The 18,902-nt window shown below is 38.6% G+C and overlaps 1 protein-coding gene across 4 annotated transcripts in view; it reads left to right on the forward strand.

Annotated features, from left to right (window-relative positions):
• ror1 (receptor tyrosine kinase-like orphan receptor 1) overlaps positions 1–14,527 on the forward strand; it is a 121,752-nt gene extending 107,225 nt beyond the window's left edge. For all 4 annotated transcript variants that reach the window (XM_027147317.2, XM_027147318.2, XM_047814310.1 and 1 more), the window contains 5 exons: positions 3,352–3,479; positions 4,254–4,571; positions 4,653–4,898; positions 5,996–6,204; positions 10,227–14,527. In XM_027147317.2, the coding sequence (XP_027003118.1) occupies positions 3,352–3,479; positions 4,254–4,571; positions 4,653–4,898; positions 5,996–6,204; positions 10,227–11,663 (2,338 nt within the window). In that variant the 3' untranslated portion in view covers positions 11,664–14,527. The remainder of the gene's footprint in view (positions 1–3,351; positions 3,480–4,253; positions 4,572–4,652; positions 4,899–5,995; positions 6,205–10,226) is intronic.
• Positions 14,528–18,902: the final 4,375 nt, after the last annotated feature.

Consider the following 18,902-nt stretch of genomic DNA (forward strand, 5'->3'; position numbering starts at 1 on the left):
TTTAGAACTCTAATATTTAAAATGACAGTAAATTTATAGGTAAAAGTTTATACATTTAAGGTAGTCAGTCAGTTTATAGGTAGTTACAGTTACTAGTATAAACTAGTCAAAGTATAAACTCTAATCTATGAAGTTACAGTAAATTCATAGATTCTAGTTTATAGATTTAAGGTAGATAGGCAGTTTATAGGTAGTTACAATTACTAGTATAAACTAGTATTAGTATAAACTATAATCTATAAAGTTACAGTAAATTAAGAGTTTATATATTTAAGGTAGTTAAATAGGTAGTTTATAGGTAATTACAGTAACTACGTAATGTTATCTCACTTGCTGATACTGTTTGCATAACAATTGCTAGAATATTAGCAAAAGGTAGTAATTTTAGGAACGAGTACATCAGAGGGACAGTTCATGTTGGATGTTTGGGAGACAAAGTTAGGGAGGCCAGATTAAGATGGTTTGGACATGTTCAGAGGAGGGAGAGTGAGTATATTGGTAGGAGAATGTTGGACATGGAGCTGCCAGGCAGGAGGCAATGAGGAAGGCCAAAGAGGAGGTATATGGGTGTAATTAATGAGGATACGAAGCTAGTGGGTACAAGTGTTCAGGATGCAGAAGTTAGGGATAGGTGGAGAGAGATGATTCGCTGTGGCGACCCCTGAAGGGAAAAGCCGAAAGAAGAGTAGAGAAGAAGAAGAGTAATTGAATAAGAAATAAAACACAACAGGACATGCAGTTTTAGGAAGACAGTTGCAACCCAACACAAACAGGAGATACATTACCACTCAACGTTGTTTGTGCACCAATAACGATACACCCCAAGGTTTGTTTTTTTCAATCACACCACAACAATTTCTCAATACTAACATTTTTTTATTTATTAAAGAACATCAGGTTTTTATCCGTTTATAATTCTGGTTAATGTTACTGTTGACTGCCGGAAGGGTGGCTTGTCTTGATTATGATAGCTGTTACCAGAGCGACTTTATCTCTGACACTGAAGACTCCTTCCGTACATGCTAAACAAACTTCTCGTGTTTGGGTGTGTAATCTTGTGTCAGTAGTCCGTTATATTATATTACATTATTTATCCGGTATACATATATTGCATTCTAATTTATTATTTTTATTTTTTTCAAACCTGAATGATTTGTACACCACAAAGCTTTCCTCAGAACCCCACATCAGTCTCTCTGTAGTGTAACGTGTGGAAATTATATTTGATATACATTAAGAGACGGTCAATGGTTTTGAATGAAAGCAGCTGGTAAAGGCAGGTCAGTACTAGCACACATGGGAAGGAAAAACCTGGATGCTCTTATTTAGACTTGAGGGCTGTTGTATGAATATCAATAAGATGAATCCATTTTTCCACTAAGTGCGCGCACACACACACACACACACACACACACACACACACACACACACACACACACACACACACACACACACACACACACACACACACCATGTCCATGTACACAGAATCACAAAATAGAGATGTTAAGCTTAAGTTAGAATGGATTAAAATAACCTTAATGCTTGTGTCTGTGGGTATATCATAGAAATGTGCTATATATCTGTAACAACTTTATATTTACATTTAGGGAATATGCTCTTATCCAGAGTGACTTACATTTTTATTGCGTTTAATACAAACTGAACAACTGAGGGTTAAGATAGTTGCTCAGGGGTCTAGCAGTGTCAGTTTGGTGGACCTGGGATTTGAACTCACAACCTTCTGATCAGTAGTCCAACACACACACACACACACACACACACACACACACACACACACACACACACACACACACACACACACACACACACACACACACACACACACACACACACACACACACACACACACACACACACACACACACACACACACACACACCTATATATACACACACACCTATATATATACACACAGCTTTATTCATTTATGTGCCAGATGTACAGTATGTGGACATCTGTCCATCCCACCCATGTTTGTTGCACATAAGAAACCAGGTTTAGTCCTGTCCTTCCAGTCCTTCTTTGCTGTTATAATATTCATTCTTCTGGGACGGATTTCCGTTTGATTTTGGAGAGTAGCTGTTGGGATTTGCTCATCCAGAGACGAGAGCATTGGTGAGGTCAGGCACTAATGTCAGGTGAGGAGACCTGGGTTGGTCTGGTTCATCCCAAATGTGTTCAGTGTGGTTGAGATCAGGATAATTCGGGTCTTTCTAGAATATTCAATGAGATCATTCTAGAATATTATTGATTTTGATTTAATACAAATGCATATTTGTGACTTTGTCATGTTTAGGATTTAGAAAGCCTGGTGGTCTCAGACATGTGCGTGACCACGTTCATTACTCCAAGCCGTGCGCACTCCAGCATGTTTGCATGTGAGCGTGCAAATGCTTCTGCTTTTTATTTGAATGCAGTCCAACTTTTTCCACTCCCTCCTTTTATGTTGAAAATTACATTGTCCTCCTATCTCTGTAAATCAAAGCAACTCTTCTGTATTTAGTGAGCTCACAGATGTGCAACAGTGTGACATCATGGAGGAAGCAGCATGTGGCATGTCACTGTGAAGCAACACCATGATTCCTCACACACTTTTTTCAAACCCAGACAACCTCCTGTACACATGGTCCTAATTACAGCCCAGCTTTCTCTCTCTTTTTTATAAGAACACACAATTACAATTTTAAACTTATCCCAAACTTGTTAGTCTGGGTGCTTTTAAATCTGAAATATATTCAGTCAAAATATATTTGGTGTGGGTGTGTGAGAGAGAAGGGGAGAGAGGGAGAGAGAGGGAGAGAAAGAAAGGGAGAGAGAGAGAGAGAGAGAGAGAGAGAGAGAGAGAGAGAGAAAGGGGGAGAGAGAGAGAGAGAGAGAAAGGGAGAGAGAGAGAGAGAAAAAGGGGGAGAGAGAGAGAGAGAGAGTTCTTCTAGTAAACCAGCAGTCTCTGTTGCAATGTGGGAATATTTGCTGCCCTCTAGTGTTAATTATTTAAAATGCTAATTGTTAATTATTGGTGTTTTCCCAGTTATTTTTTCAAGGAAACTTTTGTGAGCATAAAAGTTATTTACCAGTGAGTGTTAAAATTTTCTAAGCCATACTTGCCTCTGGTTTGCTTCATGTGACAAGGCCAATAACTATAAAAACACAATCATTTCTATATCCACTTTAATAATGATGGCATGTGCTTTCCACCAGCTAAATTAAAAACGCTGCAGACCTCCATCGCAGACCTCATTTGAGACCCACTGGAAAATATATTTCCTCATGTTCTGTCCATCCTGCTTGATGAACTGAATGTGGAATATGTCTTGTTTAATATTTCAGAGAGGACTTTGATGAGGAAGGTTTCTGCCAGCCGTACAGAGGAATCGCCTGTGCTCGCTTCATCGGGAACCGGAGCATCTTTGTGGACTCGCTGCAAATGCAGGGCGAGATCGAAACTCAAATAACCGGTACAGCTTTATATTACCCACCTTTCAGTGACCATCTAGAGCACTGGCATTTTATTCTAACCAGCATGGTAATAAATTAAGAAACTAATAAAACAAGAATGTATTATTTTCGATCACACTATTGTCAGTAGACATATGACTCTCACCTTACTGTCTGTTTCAACTCGAACCATTTGCGTGGAAATTTGTTAGGAATGTAATCTCGCAAGTAAAGAGGACATTTCTGGCTGCCAAAAACACAGTGGAATTGCCAGATTAGCTCAGCTCCATCTGTATTGTTTCATTAGTGTTTGTGCAGATGCAGTTTCACAAGAGTGACAGCGTTAGAACCAGCGCCAGTACTCTCTCTCTCACACTCTGTCTTTCTCTGTGTTTAATGACTCAATGGACGCATTTCAAGGACATTCCTGTCTGTTAGAAACTGTGTTCTTACAATCCTGAAAGCTCATCTCTGTATTTTAGTAACTTCTCATCATTGTCCCTGAGAAATCAAGCACTCTGGGAACCAGAGTGATCTGAGACTATCCTTTTTCGCCTGGATTAAAGTGTGACCAGTGTGAGTCTTCTGGAGACCTTAGACCTCGACTAGACTTCAGCAGTAACCTGGCTTCTGTCAGCACTTCTGATCATCATTGCTGTTAGAGAGCATTTCTATGCCAAGCCAACACCTTAATCCCTTCAAATGTGTATGCATGAGATAAGCTGTGTAGCAAATGAATCTTTGGAGTATCAGAAACACTCGGGAATTTTTTTTCTTTCCCCAATTTTCTGCAGCTGCCTTCACCATGATTGGCACATCCAACCACCTATCAGATCGTTGCTCTCAGTTTGCCATCCCATCGCTCTGCCACTTTGCCTTCCCCACATGTGACCGGAGCTCTGGCATTGATAAACCAAGAGACCTGTGCAAAGATGAGTGTGAGATCTTGGAGAACGACCTGTGTAAGACAGAGTACATCATCGCCCGCTCCAACCCCATCATCCTTAAACGACTCAAACTGCCCAACTGTGAGGACCTTGCCGTTTCAGACAGCCCCGAAGCTGCCAACTGCATGAGGATTGGCATCCCTATGGGCGAGTCCATCAACAAACGTAAGCATGGTTTTTCAGCCCTTAAGTTTATAAGTTAAGTTGATCGTTGAGTTGATTGTTAAGTTAACTTTTCTGCCACAGATCACAAGTGCTTCAACAGCAGCGGGTCGGATTATCGGGGCACAGCAAGCGTGACGAGGTCAGGCCGTCAGTGCCAGCCGTGGAACTCGCAGTATCCACACAGCCACACTTACCTCCCTGTGCGCTATCCAGAGCTAAATGGCGGCCACTCATACTGTCGTAACCCAGGAAACAAGCAGGAGGCACCCTGGTGCTTCACTCTGGACGAGAGCGTTCTCATGGAGATGTGTGACATCCCTGCATGTGGTGAGGAACAGTGATCACACTCACTGCATTCATAACACTGCTTATACTCTAGTGATGCGCTCACTACTATAAAGGCACCATTAATAATCCAGTAATATGCAATCCTGTGTTCTGAAAGTAATAGGGATGATAAAGAAAATAGTGCTACGCATTCAAAAAGCACCAATTAAAACAGAATGACCTGCCTGTTATAATAACAGCAAAAAAAACTAATTTATAAAAAATATTTAATAACTTGTATAATGTTTTTTATAAATGTGAATATAAAACTTTGCAACAGACTAAAACTAAACAAACTAAAATATGCAACAGAAAAAGACTTACATAATGTACTTATATTGCGATTCTTCTGTGTTTTTTGCATTTTAAATTAAAATTGAAAAGTACCAGAAATTCAAACTTTATTTCTACCTTAAGTATTTTAGACTTTTACAAGTCAATAAGAAAGAATAAATCTATAGTTGCATATTTAAAAATATATGTATGAATCATGGGGGCACAGAGGCTTAGTGGTTAGCACGTTTGCCTCACACCTCCAGGATTGGGGGTGCTATTTCCGCCTCCGCCTTGTGTGTGTAGAGTTTGCATTCTCTCCCCGTGCCTCAGGGGTTTCCTCCGGGTACTCCGGTTTCCTCCCCCGGTCCAAAGAAATGCATGGTAGGTTGATTGGCATCTCTGGAAAATTGTCCGTAGTGTGTGAGTGAATGAGAGTGTGTGTGTGCCCTGCAATGGGTTGGCACTCCGTCCAGGGTGTATCCTGCCTTGATGCCCAATGACGAACAGAGTTCGGATAAGCGGTAGAAAATGAATGAATGAATAATGAAAAGCTCTGTCTTGGTTTTACATTGCATACATCTTAAATAATTAGTAAACGAAGAATAGAATTTGAGCTTTGATTAATGATGAGAAATACACAGATCACATATACTGTATACAGAGTAAAGTAAAAGTAACTCAGTGAGTCTTTACCATGTTGATTATAAATGACTGAATGTGCTCAAATGACTTTTGTGCTTTAACTAGTTGTACATTTCTAAAATGATTTTCCAGTAGCATGTAATCCATCTAGATGATTGAATGTTTTTTGTGATACTCAGACCCGGAGAAGCGCGGTGGCAGCAGTATAGAGATTCTCTACATCCTGGTCCCCAGTGTTGCTATCCCTTTAGCCATCGCCTTGCTTTTCTTTTTCATCTGTGTGTGCCGGAATAACCAGAAAGCCTCGCGTCCACCCATCCAGCGCCAGCCCAAACCTGTACGTGGCCAGAACGTTGAGATGTCCATGCTGCCTGCATATAAGCCCAAGGTGAGAAAAACACTGAAACATGGCAGCAAACTCAGTTATCTCATAGACATCTATGATAGCTCATCGGTGTATTCATAAATACTATGTAGTACATAGTTTATTTTTATAAACTGTTATAACAAATTGAAAATGCATTTGAAAATGTGTGTGTATGAGAAAGATAGAGCGAGAGAGAGAGAGATAGAGAGCGAGAGGTTGCTGTACTATAAGGTTTTTCTCAATTTTTCTCAAGAGAAGGAACTCAAGTTGAATTTGACTCTTGACTCAAGTCAAGAACTAATATTAAGATTTTGAACAAACAGGACTAGCTTCTTTTCAAATATAATTAACTGGCATGATACTTTTCTTCTAAACATTTCTATAGTGTACAATATATACCATAACATTACTGCCTTCAAAATAATAGTGTAAAAATTGTAGAGGTTTTGTCTTTTTTTTTTTTTAAGTATGTTTATATTACATTACGTTATTTACCACTGAAATGAGGGTGTCTTTTATAATTTACAGTTTTAAAGATTTTCTGAGTTTGTAACTGCTAGTATAATGTTTTAAAAGACTATCACGTTATTCACATTCTCTTAAGTGTATGGTGAGGTAATATAATAATAATAATAATAATAATAATAATAATAATAATAATAATAACCTTTATTTTCTATTGCGCCTTTAAAAGTACATCGCAAAGCGCTATTTAATATTCAAAGGTAATTTATCATAATATTGAATTTATATTGTCATATTATTATAATATTATATATTTTCACTTTGTTTTGCAAGTTTTCTTATTGCTAATTTTAGTTCAGTTAACCTGAAACTGTGGCATTTAATCTACCTGAGGTAAAATGAGGACACAAGCAATTGGAAGTAAATGGAAGATCCTCGCCACTAAAGGGCGCTGGAAGCATTTTTTCACCTCTTTCACGGTCATGTCCACCATCTTGTGTATAGTCTAGACTTTTTGCCACAACAAATGATTACTTCTTTTAAAGAATAAATATTAAATCGATATGTTAATATCTAATAACGTAAAAAAAAAAGGGCCCTGTGCCCAATGGACAATATAGTGTCTGGAGCCACACATCAGACGTATCCAAGTGTTCAGATCTCCATAGTACAAAAGAGTAAAGGGAGCTTTTGAATCATAAGTGCGCACTGGGGAAATAAAGTTTTAGAATTGCTTTACAAGCTCTTGACCCAAATCCATAAACACACTCAACCTTTCAATTGTGTCTAGAGCACAAATTTCTTCCATGAACACTCTGCTTCAGTCTCTGCTATATGAAACATAACAAGTCCCAGATGTATTGTAGTGAGTGTACTTAATACAGACCCAGCTGCAAGTCAAAGTTCAGAGGACATTGAACACATGACTAATATTTAATATGAGATGATCAGGGATGGGATGGAGTTGCCACAGAGAGACCTGGTCCTAACATAAACCAGCTGGTATAGTTTTATTCCCGGTGTCTGCTTTCTAGGTAGAATTTTATATTTTATGACCCCTGAAGTCCACTGAAGTCTTCATCAACTGTCTCCTTAACTGACAATCAGTATGTCTACTGATATTTATCTATGCATAATATGGTACAGTAGGAAGTAGGAATTAAACATGATGAGGTACAGTTTTAGGGCAATAATCAATGACAGGTTAGTGGGATGCAGAACAACATGTAGCCAGTTCAAAGGTTATTTACCCTGAAATGTTTCAGTCCTTTTATACAACAATACAATGTTTAATGCGGTAGGGCCATGAAATAAAGCTATCAGTTGTGTTCAACTCCAGTAAAAAAAAAGATTCTTTTGACTCTCTTGTAAGTCAAATTCTTGTTAAAATATGCCTAAAGTTCAAATAAACCTTTACGTAGAGAGAATGTAAACACATATTGTACGTTATAATTATAAGTTTTTCTTTTTTATCTACCAGCAAAGAAAGTTTCAAAAGAAATAATACCATATTAGATGGTGATAATTAATATAAACCTGTGATTTCTCTTGTATCTGGCACTATTATCAGAAAATAAATAAAGAAAATGCTGTTGTTATAGAACATTATTTAACATATGAACAGTGAGGGGGCGCACGGAGGCTTAATGGTTAGCACGTTCGCCTCACACCTCCAGGGTTGGGGGTTCGATTCCCGCCTCCACATTATGTGTGAGGAGTTTGCTTGTTCTCCCCGTGCCTCGGGGGTTTCCTCCGGGTACTCCGGTTTCCTCCCCCGGTCCAAAGACATGCATGGTAGGTTGATTGGCATCTCTGGAAAATTGTCCGTAGTGTGTGATTGCGTGAGTGAATGAGAGTGTGTGTGTGCCCTGCGATGGGTTGGCACTCCGTCCAGGGTGTATCCTGCCTTGATGCCCGAAGACGCCTGAGATAGGCACAGGCTCCCCGTGACCCGAGAAGTTCAGAAAAAGCGGTAGAAAATGAATGAATGGATGAACAGTGAGAATATAATGATTCAATAGCACTGCTGTAAATTCTATAATAATATATTTCTGTGCATGAATGTAGATGATACCATACATAGCTCTAGTTAGTAAATTATACTAGAACATACTACATGTGTAACACAGCACTGGTCTTGGTTGTAGGTGTGAAAGAAGATGGCAGTAAATCACACTGTATTTCAAACCCATTCTACTTTTTTAGTTGAAGGACTGATGCCATGTCCATGAGTTATTGAGCATAGTAACAAAAACTAGCATAAATCCTTTTCCATAATCATAAATGAACATTAATCTGTCAACAGACTGTTTACAACCGCTATAAAATAATGCTTGCAGATGGAACACTTTGAGGTTTGACGTCTGTTCAAATAATTTAGCACACCCTTTAGTCTCTTAAAGTCCACAGAGCAGGTCAGAAGGTCACCATCAGAGGTCAAAGGGTAAACTCATCCAGGCTTCAGAAAGAATCATCAAAGCAAAGAGAGAAGTCATTTCATTACAAACCTTTTAGACTTGAAAAAAAAAGACATTCTGAACTTTTCCTATTTTATTGATTAGGCTTTATGGTCAAAGAGTTCTTTTAAAGGTTCTTTTATATTATTAAAGCAATACATTTAACCTCCTGAGACCCGTATGCTACTGTTGTGTACATTACAATTTCTACTGACTGTTTCTCTTAATTATTAGCTGATAACTATAAATTTAATCATTGTTTTCAAGGAAGCAGCTTCACAAAAGAATTATTCCTAACAATCCTCATATAAGGTTGGTACAATAAATATATATAGACAATGAAGCTGTGAGAAAATGTTATGTCCTCATATGAGGACATTCGGGTCTCAAGAGGTTAAGATAGTAAAGAAACAAGAAAAAATGGTATACAATTGGACTGATGGCTCACTTCGTAGAATAAAAAAGACTTGCCTAAATCAGAAATCACAAATCCATTTATTGATAACTGTCAGTGACGTGGGGTAAAAAACAGACCCAACTGCAGGATAGCATAAAAATTAACTGGTTTTAATAAATAAAAAACACAAAACAGGTACAGAAACTAGGACACCGATTAGACAAGATGACGACAACAGAAGACAAGGATTCCGCGCTGCCATAGGCAATGCGGCACGGTTAAATAGACAGGACAATGAACACATGAGGAACAGGGGTGAAGAGGCGGTGAGGATGAGACAAGGGCGGGGAAGACACGTGACAAAAAAACAAACAACTGCACACGACCAATAACGTTTATATGAAAATACAATCATTTTTATTCATGCTGTTGTTCAATAGATTGTGTTTAAGGTAATGTTGATTTACCAAGTTATACCCAGCTGTGAAGCATGGTGGAGGTTCCTTAATGAATAAATAAGTACAATGCTATATTATATTCTCTAATTACAGTATATTAAGAAACTTTTCAGTAGTATTTCAAAGTAGCAATGTGTGACCAGATGTGTGAGGTACATTTAATGTTATGACACTGTGTTGATTGTGTACAGTATATATAAAGTCAGCATGCATTGGCAGTGATCTATATTTAACCATTAACTCTTCTTCTTCTCTCTCCTCCTCTAGACTAAAGCCAAAGAGCTACCTCTATCAGCTGTACGTTTTATGGAGGAGCTGGGTGAGTGCACGTTTGGTAAAATCTATAAAGGTCACCTGTACCTGCCAGGTATGGAGCATGCTCAGCTTGTGGCTATTAAGACTCTGAAGGACTACTCCAGCCCACAGCAATGGAATGAATTCCAGCAAGAGGCTTCTGTCTTAGCTGAGCTCCACCACCCCAGCATTGTGTGTCTCCTGGGTGTGGTGACACAGGAGCAGCCTGTGTGCATGCTCTTTGAGTTCCTGCCACTCGGAGATCTCCACGAGTTCCTGGTCATGCGCTCGCCACACTCTGATGTCGGCTGCAGTAGTGATGAGGACGGCACAGTTAAGTCCAGCCTGGACCATGGAGACTTCCTGCATGTTGCAATGCAGGTAGCAGCTGGCATGGAGTACCTGGCAAGCCACTTTTTTGTTCACAAGGACCTGGCAGCAAGGAACATACTTGTAGGAGAACAACTTCATGTTAAAATTTCAGACCTGGGACTGTCAAGGGATATCTACGCTTCCGATTACTATCGGGTGCAGCCCAAAATGATGCTTCCCATCCGCTGGATGCCTCCAGAAGCCATCGCGTACGGAAAGTTCACCACAGATTCCGACATCTGGGCTTTTGGAGTCGTTCTATGGGAGATCTTTAGCTTCGGCCTTCAACCCTACTACGGATTCAGCAACCAGGAAGTGATAGAGATGGTGCGCAAGAGGCAACTCCTGCCTTGCCCGGATGACTGCCCACCACGTGTCTACACGCTAATGAACGAGTGCTGGCAGGAGGGACCTGCACGGAGACCCAGGTTTAAGGACATCCATGCTAGACTGCGTGCTTGGGAGGGCTTGTCATCACATGCTAGCTCCAGCACACCATCTGGAGGAAATGCCACTACTCAGACCACCTCACTCAGTGCCAGCCCTGTCAGCAACCTCAGCAGCCCACGCTATGCAGGATACATCTACGGAGCTCCTCAGGGGATACCAGCAGGTCAGATTGCAGGTTTTGTGGCAGCACCAATTCAACAGAATCAACGTTTCATCTCTGTGAATGGATACGCCATCCCGCCAGGCTACACTGCTTTTCCAGCTGCTCACTTTGCTTCAACGCAGGCACCCACACGAGTGCTCCAGCACGGTCCTCCCCCTAAGAGTCGCTCCCCCAGCAGTGCCAGTGGCTCCACCAGTACGGGCCATGTTACTAGTGTGCCCTCCACAGGCTCGAACCAGGATGCAAACACACCACTGCTTTCAAACTGTATCACTCTTGCTCCTGTGGCCATGCAGGGTGGCGCAGTGTCCATGTTTGGACACATGGCACAAAAAGGGCTAACGATGGACCCGGCTCAGGCGTCTCTGTTAGCCGATTCCAACAGACTCATGTACAGCGACTCAGTCATCACCGCTGACTTGTGAATAATTTTTTTCCTTTTTTTGTAAATGATAAGAATTATTGATGTTTTAATGTTTTTCCTTTCACTCTGTAAATACCAACTAGCCGGAATGAAATGTAAAAGATTTATTTTCTATGTTTTTATATGAAAAATGCTAGAAAAGGTTAAAGGAAATGACATCTGAACAAGAATTTGGGACCCTTTGATTTCCTTATGTTCTTTTTTAGCTGCATTGAGGATTCCTTGCTATAAAGTAATCCTCATACTGACCACAGCTCTGAAATACAACGGACATGAAATCATGTCTTTTTCACTAACGCCTGCCTCAAAGCCATTTTGAATGGACTGTGTCTTGAGCTCACATCAGCATTTCACATTCTCTTTTCTCAATCAAACTCATCAGTCTCACAATTTTGGTGTAGCTTTGGTAATTGTAGCTAACTGTGATCAGGTGTACTGATTATTGAAGTTTGTTCTACCAGATTTCATTTCAAATTACTTTGGCGATCAGTTGTTGTCTTGTTTTTATTTCAGTCTTACGTTGCCTTTACAGGTAGCTTAACAAATTCTAGTAAATTCAGTCAATGACATTATACATGTGCGTTGCATAGGCTAAAAACTTTCAGATTTCTGGTGAGTGCAAACATCTGTGTAGCCTAAGGCCAAAATGAAGACAAAGATATTATATTTATCGTATCTCCTCTTTTCTGATTCTTCCAGCTTGACCAATCTATGGCCGACTAAGACAGATATCTGTAACTGTGTCAAGCTTCTGCTACTATTCCTAAACAACAGTGACTGCAAACATTTGCTTTCAACTACTTTTATGCCATGTTTGATGAGAAAAATCAGATCAATTTTATTGCAAAAGGTGTTTTACATTAGCTTAATGATCAACTTTGAGATTTCACGGTTCTTTGTAAATATTTCAGTAATCAGAATTAATTAATTTATCATAGAATTAATTATAGTGTTGTTGGCTCATTATAATTCCAATTTTTGGCAGACCCTGTTATCCAAAGTGCCTTAGAGTTGAACAAATGAAGGTTAGGGGCTTGGATCAGTGGCAGTTTACAAGTACTAACCAAAATCACAAAATTCCAGATCCATAACCTTTAATTCACCACTGCTCCAGAGCAGTATACTTAAACTGAGCTGGACTGTTAATTCTTTAAAGTGACCTGCCATGGTTTCAACTTTTCTGTGTTCTGGCTTGCCCACTAGGCTCTGGTCATTGGTCATATGAGCCATCTACTGAACTGAATAGCCATGTCCTCTGTCTATGTATATAATTGGCTGGCTAATTATCTCTATCTGCCTGTGTAACCATTGGCCACTATACTCTAAGTCTACCTAAAGAGGTCCATTGGTGCTTTGCATTTCTAGCTTAATCTGTCATTCTATGCAAACTCAGATAAAACTAGGTTTTTTGCCTTTGCATTGTGCATTATAGAGAAAGTCTAGAAAAGATATTTTCTGTTTTATTAAAGAATGACATTTTATATGGTTGTAGTTACATTTCATATTATGAACCCCTTTGTAAAAACAATCTAGAGCCTTGTTATAAATTATAGCAACTATAAATCCTTGTTCTCTCACCAACTTCTCTATCTTTCCCTTTCTTGAAGATACAGTAAAAGCAAATTGTATCTTTAACCAGAAACCACAAAATGCCCTGTCATGAAGACTTTCCTTTGATGGAAACCTTATACCTCGAACAGAACAGCTTTAGTTCTGATTGTAACAAAGCTTTGACACTTGAGACTCCTTCCAAAATACTAATTCATCATCTCGGATCAGAACATTTTACCGTACCAACGATGCCATGTAAGTCCTTGCTAGACACCATAAGGATTATTAGAACGAGTGCATTAATATATGTAATATTTCTGCAGTAGAAACTATAACTGTCATTCTTCTGACCAATCAGATCTGAGAATTCAACAGCCAACATTGTCAGCCAAAAAGCAAAATTCAACTACATCATAATGTATCTGTTTTATGAAACATGGTTATAGAGTATATGTACAAGGTTCACAGAGACTATGAGATTCTTATTGTAGAAATGAAGTGATTGTTTTTTCTCTCTTCTTTTTTTTCCTTCATATTATTGATAAAACTTGTATCTGCCAGCTAGTATTATCACATTCTTATTTCCTTTGTGTGTCTACTCGTCTAGACTGGACTGGGAGCTTCACCGTTACATCAAAGGGTTTCGCTGTACTTTCTAGTCACTATCTATTTCTTATGTTTATTTTAGTTAGTTGCTATGCAACTATCAAAATTCAGAAGTGCACCAGGGTTCAGTCTGTCATTCAGGGTACAGTGTAAAGGCTACGTCTTCTTGGGAACTGACTTTTTGCCTTTGTCATAATGTGTTATAGCATATTATGACTGAACATCACCTTGCTATGCATGTAATAACTGATATTTGAATTAATAGTTTATTTTTGAATCGATGGATTATTTTTGTACACCGTTTGTAACAATAATATTGCAATATTCTTGTACCTCTAACCCTATTGAGATTCTTAGTGATCTTGATTATGGTATGAGCTCATGTTTGTAACATATGGACAAATCGCATATCTGTTCTTTCTAAGTGTCTTCAAACATTTGCCTCCAGGAATATCAGAGGTTTTATACAGCTGTTTCATTTTTAACCATAATCGTTTGTACGGCAATTCAAAAACCACTTATTCATGAAGACTGTGAATATTTTTTTTTTGTGGCTTCATTAAGGACACAGTAAATACTTGCTAAACGTTTACAGTCTTTATATGTCAACTTGAGTGGCCTTGATTCTATTTTTTGTCATTGTGAGAAAAGAATTTTGCACAAATAGTTTGTATGGCAAAATTACTATTAAACGACTGTTTTTTGTCATATTGAGGATATTTGATTACTTTGGACTTGAGAATAAATCAAGAAAATCAGTAATTAATATGCTACATATAGTGCCAAGAACCTGGTATTATTTTACAAATTTCTTCTAAGAATTAACAAACAAAGGTGGCACGGTGACATTAATTAATTTAGTTGTGCAAATAGTTATGAATGTAAAACAGTGTATCGGATGCTGTTTAGCAAGGAATTGTTTTTGTCATGCCTTCAATTTCAGTTCACCACAAGAGGGCGCCATAGATCAACTATAAGTGTTAATTTAATAAATTAACTTTAGTGGCCTCTTGTGGTCAAATACTGTAAAACAGTAAACAACAGTAAAAAAAAGTTTATATATATATATATATATATATATATATATATATATATATATATATATATATATATATATATATATATATATATAAAATACAATTATTAAATATATAAATACAATATTGAATTTAATGCAGATCCTGTAAGGTTTGCCAAGTATTGAATTTTGGATTTTTTTAGTACTATGTTGTAAAATGGAAATATTTTGGAAGGCAGTTAAAGTCGAAATAGATTATTTCATGTGATCTGTCGTTATTAAAATGGATTCAATTAACTAGATTCATGCATATGGAATTCAAATAGGTTAATAATATTCGTGCTTACTCATGTTTATCAACTGCTTTAGTCTGTTTTGGATACACAATAGATCTGGAGAACATTGTGTGCAAGGTAGGAATACAAAATGTCTTTATTGAATTGGTGGTGTTTGAGTAATTTGTCTCAGATCTGGCAACCTGCAAACTTGTTACTGCTGTTTGTGTGTCTTGAGGGGAACCAAGTGGGATGCACAAGCAGCTCAGTCAATTTTGAGTTTGTAGAGATATTTGGAGTTTGTATGTTCTCCCTGTGATTTGGGGGTTTCCTCTGGGTACTCTGGTTTCCTCTGCCAGTCCAAAGACATGAATGGTAAGTTGACTGAAAGCTTTAAGTTGTCTGTAGTGTGTGTGCGATTGTGCCCTGTGATGATTTGGCACCCCATTCATAGTGTCCCCTGCCTTGTCCCCTTGGATAGGCTTCATGTTCCCTGCAACCCTGTAAAGGATAAGCAGTAAAAAAGATGGATGGATAGATAGATGGTTTCTCAGGTTAAGATTATTACAGGGCTTTCAAGTGTCACGCATTGAGAGTGACAGTCACGCATTTTGGTCTTTTGTCACGCTCTCCCGCCACACATCGTATTTCTCACGCAGAAAAACTTTTTGACTATTTGTCATATATTTAATAAGCCGCAGCGCCCAAAATGTATCAGTCCGCACCGCTGTCTCTAATCAAGCGCGTCTCAGTTCTTAGTCGAGCCTGATACTTAACAGCCAATCAAAAAAGAGGCTACACAACAGCCAATCAGAAAATAGCTCTATCTGGGTAAGATTTAACACAACAACCAATGGAAAAAAAAACATTCATTAGAGAGGGTATTTTCGATGGTCGATTTGAACAAAACCTCAACACGAAACAACTTGTCTCTGGACGGGACATTGTCCTCAATCATGACACTAAAAATTGCTGGGCTTGAGCTGAACTGTTTTAAATGGAAGCAACATTACAAATGATAAAGGAGTACAAAAAGGCAACAAACACCAGTCATAATATATATCTTTCTCTCTCTCTCTCGCACACACACACACACACGCACAAATTAATAAATGGAAATTAAACAAATACTTTGTACTTGGTTAAATTGCGATCAGTGATCGGTACCAAAAACAACTCCCCCATTATTGTTTTTTTTTATTATTATTTGTTTGTTTGTTTGTTTATTGGGGGGTTTGAGATGTCACACTTGTCTGTCTTCCAAACTTGAGAGCCCTGTTATTATATATAATAATTATAGGATTATTATTATTATTATCTTGGGTATAGATTATATAAATGGAATATAGCATTAATTAGCTGCATGCTAATTTTGCAGGTCTTCGTGTGTGTGTGTGTGTGTGTGTGTGTGTGTGTGTGTGTGTGTGTGTGTGTGTGTGTGTGCTGCTGAATTCAGATTATATTGCTCTTCATTAACTCTCACTTCAAAAGTATCTTGTAAAGCTTGTCCTTGTCCTTTAATAAACAAAAATCCTTTATGTTCTTAAATACTGCTTTAAAGGAATGAACACGAGTCCTGCATATTCGCGCCAAGGTAATAGAAGAGTAATGTTGCACATGTGGAGAGATGATTAAATGCACACACATATGAACACAATCCTGGCACAGAGGAGAGAAGGAGAGGAGTTTGATGTTGGGAATGTTTTTGATCAGTTCTGCTCTCCGGTTTCCAGCATTGCTTATCTGGAACAGGCGCAGAAATAACCAGCCAGGCTGGAATGCAGAGCGAGGAAACTGACCCGATCTGCCTTAACAAAGGTGTTTCTTTTTGTGCCTGTTCATGTAATTACCTTGAAAATTACTTTATGGAGCTTGCTATTTATTGATAGTTATTTACTGAGACTTGCTTTCCAACTGTTACTCTGAATTACCGAATTGTCTGGAGATTCGTATGAGACAGACTTTATTTTACTCGCTCTAACATGGGCATGGATGCTTCAGAACATCTGCGAATGGGGTGCATAATCTTTTACCTGGTGGTGTGACACCTGAAACAACTACTATTAACAACATCACATAGAATAGTGTTGACGATGTGAGCGTCTTCAACATGCTTCAAAAAAACTTTGAGATTTAATTTGAATTGAAATCAAAATTGAACTAACAATCCTGCGGCATCCAACATTTAAACTTTTTAAATGTAATCAGGGTTGTATTGAAGACATCATCCCTGTGATAAAGTTTTAGAGTAACCCTAGATCAACATTAAACCTGCTGCTTTGTTATATAAAACTTTCTAAAATAGCATCATGTTATATGTTTCAAGAATAATGTTATCAATAAGTATCTATAATTGCTATTTCTGTAAAGTCCCCTGGTGTGATGTTTAACTTGTGTGAAGTTTTACATCTTCTTCTCAGGTCGGGGTTTACTCAGGTGGATTTGCAATGCTTAATTTCCCCTGTGTGTGTGTGTGTGTGTGTGTGTGTGTGTGTGTGTGTGTGTGTGTGTGTGTGTGTGTGTGTGTGTGTGTGAACATTACTGTGTGATAGACTAGTGTCCCATGCAGCGTGCATTCCCATCTCACACCCAGTGTTCCCAGATCAGTGGAGCAACACAATTCTCATATAATACAACTGAGATCATATTTACTAGCACTAAACTCTAAACTGAATCATTGTTGATCCTTCTTAAAAGTAATCTATCTTCTATGAAAAGATACCAGCATGGTTTCATACAGTCTACAATAAGTCAAATCAAAGTTTATTTTTTAGCTTTTCGCATCTGTCCGGTATATAAGCATAAAAAAGGAATGCAATTTAGGATAAAAAAAAATAAACCAAAACCAAAAGGAGATAGATAAATAAAAAAGTATAAACTATATAAAAAATATATAAAACATGGGCGAGGCTAGCCCCTTTTTAGGCACCCCTAAAAAGGAGCTCAGCACCCCTAAAACTTGGAGTAAGAAATGTTATTCTAAAACTTTTGTTCGTCTTTTACAAGGTTAAACAACATCCAAAACATACTCCGTAGTTTGTGGTTGAAAATGTATGTGATAAGGATGAAAATGAAAACATTTTCGGACTATTTTAATCCAGCGAGTCGCCGCCACTGTGGAGTAGCACAGGACCTGGGTGACTCGTCCATAGTCATTAACGGAGAGAAGTAGCACCGGTTACAATGTTCTTCCGCAAGACGCAAGCGGTTCTGTCTGTTGCTAGAGCGTGTAACAAAGACAACAAATAAACTGCGTACGTGTGTCTCTGTTGGTAAAGTTTATCGCTAATTTGATAGATGGCCACTTGTAAATAATTTACAGAAGATGAATTACATTTTGTTGTCCAAGTATAATTGACAAAGTCATTGGGGGCAAGTCGTGACTTAATGGTTACAGAGTCCGACTCGTAATCCTAAGGTTGTGGGTTCGAGTCTCGGGCCGGCCACGACTGAGGTGCCCTTGAGCAAGGCACCGAACCCCCCAACTGCTCCCCGGGCGCCGCAGCATAAATGGCTGCCCACTGCTCCGGGTGTGTGTTCATGGTGTGTGTGTGTTCACTGCTGTGTGTGTGCGCGCACTTTGGATGGGTCAAAATGCAGAGAACGAATTCTGAGTATGGGTCACCATACTTAGCCGTATGTCACTTCACTTTCACTAAAGTTGAATCTAATCTAACCAATCTGATGACTGTTGATACAAAAGGAGGCACATGGAGTTAACGGTCAGGAAAAGCAGCTGAGTGAAGAAGGTTTTGTGTTTGATACAGGGGGCTTGTGTGTGTCTGTGTGA

Source organism: Tachysurus fulvidraco, chromosome 5, assembly GCF_022655615.1.
Source record: "Tachysurus fulvidraco isolate hzauxx_2018 chromosome 5, HZAU_PFXX_2.0, whole genome shotgun sequence".
Lineage (NCBI taxonomy): Eukaryota > Metazoa > Chordata > Actinopteri > Siluriformes > Bagridae > Tachysurus > Tachysurus fulvidraco.